The 8,346-nt window shown below is 37.1% G+C and overlaps 1 protein-coding gene across 1 annotated transcript in view; it reads left to right on the forward strand.

The window, feature by feature from the left end:
• The window catches only part of MACO1 (macoilin 1), a 50,061-nt gene extending 43,429 nt beyond the window's left edge, over positions 1–6,632 (forward strand). Inside the window, exons 9-11 of the mRNA XM_077837912.1 lie at positions 1,567–1,687; positions 3,876–4,050; positions 5,431–6,632. Of these exons, the coding sequence (XP_077694038.1) occupies positions 1,567–1,687; positions 3,876–4,050; positions 5,431–5,633 (499 nt within the window). The 3' untranslated portion in view covers positions 5,634–6,632. The remainder of the gene's footprint in view (positions 1–1,566; positions 1,688–3,875; positions 4,051–5,430) is intronic.
• Positions 6,633–8,346: the final 1,714 nt, after the last annotated feature.

Below are 8,346 nucleotides of genomic sequence, written 5' to 3' on the forward strand. Positions count from 1 at the left end.
AGGGCCCACTGAAGATTTATGTGCTCAGCACTGGATTATGTTGTCAAGGGAGATGCTGACAGTATCATATAACCATTTGCTGCCATGAAATGGTATTGATAGCATCTCTGAGAGCAGCCACCTGGTCTACCAGACTACCTGCAAGGAGAATCTTGAAGTTAATGAAGTGCTTCAGGGCAACTGGGTATACCTGAAAGATCATTGATACAAGAGACTTTTTAGAGGCAAAAGGCAAATCTGGGGAACGCCACAAGGGGAATTTTGCTTTAATTTAAATTTCTGGTACTGACATGACCCATTAGTACAAAATTATTAGTTTGTACCATAAAACAGAATCATAAATTTCAGCAACTGTGTTTTTTATCATTCTGGTAACTATCCAGTAGACATGTCTTAGTGAATTCAAGTGTCTAGAAATAAATTACTTTGTGTGCTGAATAAGCATATGAAAATGGGTATAATAAAAATCTTTCTCACAGTAACTTAGACTTCATCCCTAACACAAAGCTAACGTTTTAATGGGTGAAATAAAATTTGAAGACAAAGCAGTTATATTAGCATCCTCTGTGTAATTTTTCTTCACCCATACTAGGAAACAACTTTTAAAGTCTACATTTTTCATGATTCTAGAGAATTAATCAAAATATCTAAGGCTTGAAAACGAGCCCTGTTAAAGATATTGTAGAATATAGCTGAGTTATAGCTATTGCCACTGACGTGCCTTTCTTCTTTTCTACATAAAGGGGGAATTTCCAGAGAGCTGACTTCGGTTTTTTGGTGGGAGGGGAATCAAATATCTGTCACGGTATCGAATCTTAGTTTATGTAATTTTTTTGCATAAAAGCAGTGGGAGGAAGTAGGAAATGTTTCCTCATGTAGTTCTGGGTGTTGAGTCTTAGCACCCAGCTATAGTAAATTCACGAGATGGTGAATCCTGGTAATGTATATGCTTTACATTGATCAGGTTCATGCAGAGTCATTGTACTATTTGCGTTATGTGCATACCTAAAAAACAAAGGCCCTACCTGTTGTTCTGCATGGATATTAAAGACACTAAAGTTCTTTTTATATGAATCAAGGTTTGATCCATCAACCTTGACAAAAATTTCTTCTCTATCTCAGACCTCCACTGTTGTACCCAAGGTGCCATGCTCTGGCTGGTTACCACTCTCCATTCCAGAGGTGGCTGCATTTTGGTGATGCTATAGATAAATAGTTGGAAAGCATTTTGGGATTCTTCAAAATGAAAGGCACTGCATAAACATAGGATGGCTTTAATCCATTGAGCCCCCAAATATCTGAAATACTAATTCCTGCTTTTTCATTTCTACATGGCTCACAAATGTCCCAAACTTCCTAATGTTTAAGGCATAACCTTGGGTAATGTTTTTGCATCCTTTTGTCTTAACTTCACAAAGGAAATTCTCTCATTTAAAAAAAATATTATTCTCCTTTCTCATTTTATTCAGGAATATTCATAGTAACTTGGCTGATCTGAACCTTTCAGGGACAATAATAGAAGTCATTTTTGTTTCACTCTCTTTTCTGATAACACTTTCTTCACAGAGGAGAATGCACTGAAACTTTACGGAATCGTATCAGAGAGCTGGAGACAGAATGCAAGAAGCTAACAATTGATATAAAGCTGAAAGAAGACCAGATACGAGAACTAGAAATGAAAGTTCAGGTAATAAGAAGGCACTCAGGGCTCAGACCTGCAATCTGTTGAGTGCTTCAACCCTCAGTTAAATTGGTGGACCTTCCTAGGAGACTTTCGGCATCTTGCACAATTGAGCCCTTCAGATGTGTTGTGCACGTCTAACATTAGGGTTTTGGGGTGAGGAAAATTAATAGTTTCTTACCTCCTCACCACCTTGTTGTTTACTTGTAGGTTTTTTTCCCCCTAAACCAGCTGATCCAGATAAGTTAACTCAAAATTCTAACCCTGCATGCCCCTATCTAGGAACACGTTGCCAGCCCAGAAGCCCTTGTAAGATTCCTCTTCCCTGATAAGGAATAAGGTTCTTACTATGATTAAATAATGTTTGGTAAAAGTGGAAAAGTTGAAAGGAACAGATTGAAATCAACTCAGTTTTAAAAAACTTTGAAAGCAGAGTCTGAGGCTACATCTCTCCCTGAACCTACCTGGTATTTCTGTTGTTTTGCAGTCAATGGTTTCCCATTATTTATGTTTTCCTCTCCCCTGTTGCTGCTTGAAAGTCCCACACAAACAGAAACTGATTAGACACAGTACAGCCAAAGTAAAACTGAAATAATATTGTTTTCTTTAATTTTTGTTACACACACTTATCTTGCTTGTAACAAAAGTGGGTAAAAAAGTTCAAATGAGTGAGATTTTTTTTTCCCCTTTAAAACATATGCTTCTAAGGGCACAGTCAGATATTGAACTGAGAATTTGTTTGTCAGATCCTTAACTTTGAGATGGGGATTTTTTTTACTGTGTACTGTCTTCTGACATGTTTTTTAATCTTCATGATCTGACTGTGAACTTTTTACAAATAGCACATACATCCCAGCTTTCCATCGGATTGCCAAAATAGGTATTCTGAAAACCAAGCACAGTCTGTTTTACAAGAATGTTTGTTTTGAAAAATAAGCAGTCATTACCAATCATGACTGGGGTTTTTTTTTTTTTTGCGTTTTTCAAACTGTTACTTTTATGTAAGTTTTGTTGTCGCATTAATACCTTTTCTGCAGAGCCTTTCTCCATATTTTGTTTTACACATTTCTCTGTTTAAAAATACTAGTTTTTAATATTTCTTTTTTTTAATTGTGAAATATTTATATTTGTATTTCCAGCCTTATTGGTTGGTTGTCTCTGTGCAAAGTAATTATTTTTTTCTTTTAATGGAGTTCTGGATTTGTGAAATAGTTAGAAAGCCCAGAACAGTTCCCAGGTGAATTTAGAAGTGTGGTTACCTCTTGGTTCTTCCTGAGCAACTGTAATAGCTCAGTGTGTCACATTTACTCATTGTCACTTTAAACCATAGGTTTCAACCTTTTCAGACTACTGTACCCCTTTCAGGAGTCTGATTTGTCTTATACCCCAAAATTTCACCTCGCTTAAAAACAACCTACTTACAAAATCAGACATAAAAATACAAAAGTGTCACAGCACGCTATTATGGAAAAATTGCTTACCTTCTTATTTTTACCATATAATTATAAAATAAACCAATTGGAATATAAATATTGTACTTACATTTCAGTGTATAGTATACAGAGCAGTATAAATAAGTTATTGTCTGTATACAATTTTTAGTTTGTACTGACTTTGCTAGTCAGTTTTAAAACTAGGCAAATGGCTAGTTGATGTACCCCCTGGAAGACCTCTTTGTGCCCTCAGGGGTACATGTATCCCTGGTTGAGAACCACCGTTTTAAACGGTATACAGTGGGAGCAGATCTTTTGTTGTCCATTTATCTACATCAGTTCAGCTAGCAATCTAAAGTTCTTTATATAAAATTCAATTTTGGGGGTTCTGTTTCCTCATCCCAAACCGCAGTAGTTCATGTTCCACAGTGAGCAACTCCTACTTCCCCAGCTGGCACTCCAAGGCTGGTGATGAGCTCCAGAGAGAGCAAAGGTTGGAGTAACATAGAGCTGAGGGGTTGGGTGGGGAGAGTAAATGGGTTTTTCTCACATCATTGCATTATGTTTGTACAGTATTCTTATTCACTTGTACAAAGCCGCGTGTAATTAAGGGTACTATAATATCACATGCAATAATTAACTACCATTTGACAGCATATTAGGCCCAGTGGTGTGCTAAGGGGGAAAAAAGAAAGATCTGTCTATACATCTCATGCTTAAAGTCCACATGACTTACGTTTTTGTCTTAATTACTTCTTCAGGAACTGCGGAAATACAAGGAAAATGAGAAGGATACTGAGGTGTTAATGTCAGCACTTTCAGCCATGCAAGATAAAACACAGCACTTAGAGAACAGCCTGAGTGCAGAGACAAGAATTAAGTTGGATCTGTTCTCTGCATTAGGAGATGCAAAACGGCAGCTTGAGATAGCCCAAGGTAAAGTACAGTAGTTTTATTCACCTACTACTATTAACTGAAACAGTAGAAAATATACTGTAGGGATTACCCTGTCCTATCTGTAGGGATGAATTAGATGGCCTAGAGGATTCACCTCATTTCCCCCTACTGTTGAATCAAAGACAATAAAGTCCTCTGTTGGTGTGTGTTAGTTATATCTGAATGCATATGTTCCTCATACTGCAGAAATCTCTCTCTAACCAGAGCAACAAAAAGCTTCAAAAAATGTTATTTGCACTGTAGTTGTAGTCGTAGTCGTGTCAGTCCCAGGATACTAGAGAGACAAGGTGGGTGAGCTCATATCTTTTATTGGAGCAACTTCCATTGGGGAGAGAGACGAGCTTTCGAGCCACACAGAGCTCTTCTTCAGGTCTGGGAAAGAAGTCATTACCCAAACCTGATGAAGAGCTCGTTGTGGCTCGAAAGCGTGTCTCTCTCAAGAACGGAAGATGGTCCGATAAAAGAGAGCTCACCCACCTTGTCTCTCATAAAAAAATTAGAAAGTGTAAAAGGAATTTTGTCAAATACTTTAATACCCAGTTCTCACATCTTAATTACCATAATATTTTAATAACTGTGTGGCAAATATTCTCTAGTTATTTAAAAAGAAGAAAAAACCCACCATGATATCTTCAAGGAGTGGGAAAGAACAGAGACTGTTTGTTTTTAGGATGCGTGCACTGTTGTAGTCTGCCACTGCAGCCAGAAGAGGGAGCAAAACATTAACTAACCAGCCCATTCCCAGACCTGTGCTAATAGCTACTTGTCTCTGCTGTGCAAACAAAGAAGAAAAATGCATTGGATTTTCCATTTAATATTCATCAGAGCAGCCTTGTGGAAGTTTACTTGCCTGCTGCATTTTTTTTTTATTTTTTATTTTTTAATACTAGTAAGGTAGATACTTGTTAGGTTTCAGTCATTGTGGGGTTATTTTTTGCCTGGGCTTATAAATAGTCAGAATGGTCTTGCAAGGATGCATAAACATATTCTACACTTAAAATAGAAAAACCAGTCCCTTCACGTTTCTTGCTCCATCTGGGTGCTAGTGAAGGGCAAACTGAGGAAGTGTGGACATCCAGATGATAACGTTGTGCTGAAAGATTGTTTCTGCTACTGAATTCTAATAGTTTAAACTCTGACCGTCGTTATGGAGGAGTACAAATCGACATTAACTTTTGTTCAATTTTAATAAACCAGTCTTTGTGTGGATTGCCAAGATGGTGTTAGAACCCTGAATTTCCTTTGGCGGTTTTGCTTGGTCAGTTTCTCTCTCCGCTTTTCTCAAACTATCGTCTGCGGGCTGCCAGTGGTGGATGAAAATGTGCTGCTTGTTCTAAGTGACACTCTTTGCTGTTCCAGGGCAAATCATTCAAAAAGACCAGGAAATCAAGGACCTAAAACAGAGGATAGCAGAAGTTATGGCAGTGATGCCCAGCATAACATACAATGCAGCCACCAGCACCCTGAGTCCTGTTTCCCCACATTACTCTTCCAAATTTGTGGAGACCAGCCCTTCTGGACTTGATCCCAATGCCTCCGTTTATCAACCCTTGAAAAAATGAATGCCAACTTTCTTTTTGCCCAACAATTTTGTCAAACTGAAGGCATCGCACAGGAGTATCTCTTGCAGTCAAGATGAAATTGTATTGTGTGAGACTGTATTTGTCATTTAAAACAGAAAGGGGGAAAAAAGAACATCAATATTTGACTAGAACTGCCCATTGTTTTTTCTTGTAAATTTTTAGAAAACCTCACAGAACTTTGCAATTTATTTTTCTTGGCCAATGCATTAAAAACAACTCTTGGTTTTCAAGTAGCCGGTTTTGCCTTTTTATGTACTCTTGCATGGTTTCCTCTTGAAAAACACAGGGCTTTGCTTGATTCTGAACCCTTTCTTTTTTTTAATAATCAAGCTAAAATTGCAAATCAGAGTCAGAAGGGATAATGATGAAAATTCTATAGTTTTTAGAGTGAAAGGGTTAAATAATCTGACAAAGCTTTGATTTATAGATGTATTAAATAAAGGTATGTCATGTTGCAGAAAATAATTTGATTACCCCTCAAAGGACCAAACACATTTAAGGGGCATCATTTAAGGGAAAGAATAAGTAATGAGAATAGATGATGTGACGGTGGTTGTTGTGTGAAATATAAATATTCCCATTGGTGTTTTTAGTCATTGAGAATTGCTAACAGTCTTGTTCACAGTGCCTTGGGAGAAGACATTTCAAGAGGAAACTAGATAGTTAAACTATTTTTTCCCCCTTCACTGTCATCTAGCATATATATATATATATATATATATATCAAGCTCATTACAGAGTCTACTGCAAATTGTTCATGGTAATTTGGATGTTCATTAAAAACCATGGTTACATCTTCTGTTTATTTTGATACAAAATCAGCAGTGTTCTGTAACTTGCCTTGATTATAATACATCTGAGAAGGCATAATATTAATACAGGAAGCGTTATTGTGAAGGCAGAATTGTGCAATGTATTGTATACAAGAGACTGCAAAGCTGGCTAATAAATCTGCAGTTCTGGGTTTTTTTAATTTTATTCAGCTGTGATTTATATTTACAACATCTTGTATTTGACAATTTAAATGGAGTTGAATATTTCTCAGCTGTTGTGCCAAGGAGTTTTAAAGAGTTTTTAAAAGCAACTCATAAATTGCACAAAGATTTCAGTAAAAATGTATATTATACATTGGTAGAAAGTGCTTGCACTGGCAACTTCTGAAGGGTTTAAGATTGGGGTGGGGAAGGGGGGAAGCAAAATTGTATTGGAAACTAGCAAAATTACAAACCAAACATTATGATTTTGCAAACCTGCAGTGGACTCTGGAAGGACAAAGTTCTTCTTTTAAAAAAAAAATTAAAGGTTTCATGTTAATTGGCATGTATGCCTCATTTAAAAAATGAAGTAGGACAAGAAAATCAATCAAATAGAAGTATTAAAGATTCATCATTTTAATCACAGTTATTCTTTTGGGATAAAACTTCTAGCTTTAGCCAGGTGTGCATGTTGCTGTCATTTGCATTTTTGAATCATCTTGTGTAATTGTCACCATGAAAGTGTTACTCAGAAATGTCATAGGTTTTTCATCTTTGTGCAAAACATGAAATATTGTCACTGACTTTTTGTGTTGAGGTTCCCCCATTTTGCTGCCTTTCTGGCACTACTTTCGTTAAATACTTGGTCTTGGCTGCATTATTTTTTCTGTGGGGTTTACAAAGAATAAACATTTTCTTGCAGATAAAAAAAACAAACAAACTTTGCCTTTTTAACTGACCTGATTAGCCGGATATGACAGGTTCATTTTGTTTAAAGAGTTATCTAAAATTGGTAACTAATCTTTTTGCACATTATTTCTCTGCTACTCCAGGTAAGAATTCATCTGTGCAGTATGACTTCACTGTTATAAAGCAGAAAGAAGAGCATAAGTTTCTTATATCCTGATAGGCCATATAAACCCAGCATATCGTTTCTGTGTGTGGAGGCTTTTTTACCATTATCTCTTTAGAATCAAAACAACATGTTCTGTGAGGTTGGGTGGCAGATCCAACCCATTGCTGTTATAGTCCTTTTCCTTCTCTGACATCAGACACATGGAGAAAACTTTGAAGTATAATCATCGTCCTTGTCTAGGACAAGATATGAAAGAGAACCAACCCCCCAGCTTCTGGCTATATCTGCTTGAGGGGAGTCCTTTGCTACTGGATCTTCAGTTGCTTTCACCCATAGGCTCGCTTCTTCTATATTGAGACCTCTTCATCTGCCTTTGTTAGTTTCTTTTAGGAAAGCCAGCTGTCTGTCTAGTACATCTTCTCGTTTTGGCTGCTGTGGTAGGTGATCCTAGTTTGGAAATTCTTTTTAGGCCCCTCAAACTTTGAGCTCCCGCTCTTGGTCCCATTTTGATTCTCAGCAGTTAGGTCTCCTCAGAGAGACTTGCCTTGGTCCTTTACATTCTGCAATGCCAATATACCCCCCTTATTCCTGGAGGAGATTCCGATCCATTTTCCTTTTCATATGACAGGGGATGTCTCATTCCTTTAGGGCTTTTTCTGTGAAAGTGTGCAAAGAAAAGTTTATAAATATACTTTAGGTAAACTTGTGGTGATAAAAATCACATTGCGCTGCAGTGGAAGATGGATTCTCCACTATCTCCCTCTGGATGATTGGGAAGGATAATTTGCGTTGTTCCAATTCAAAATAATTACTTAAGGTGAAATTGTTTGCGGAAGTCTGCCAGCTATATCATTTAACCAAG

The sequence above is a fragment of the Eretmochelys imbricata genome, chromosome 19 (assembly GCF_965152235.1).
Source record: "Eretmochelys imbricata isolate rEreImb1 chromosome 19, rEreImb1.hap1, whole genome shotgun sequence".
NCBI lineage: Eukaryota > Metazoa > Chordata > Testudines > Cheloniidae > Eretmochelys > Eretmochelys imbricata.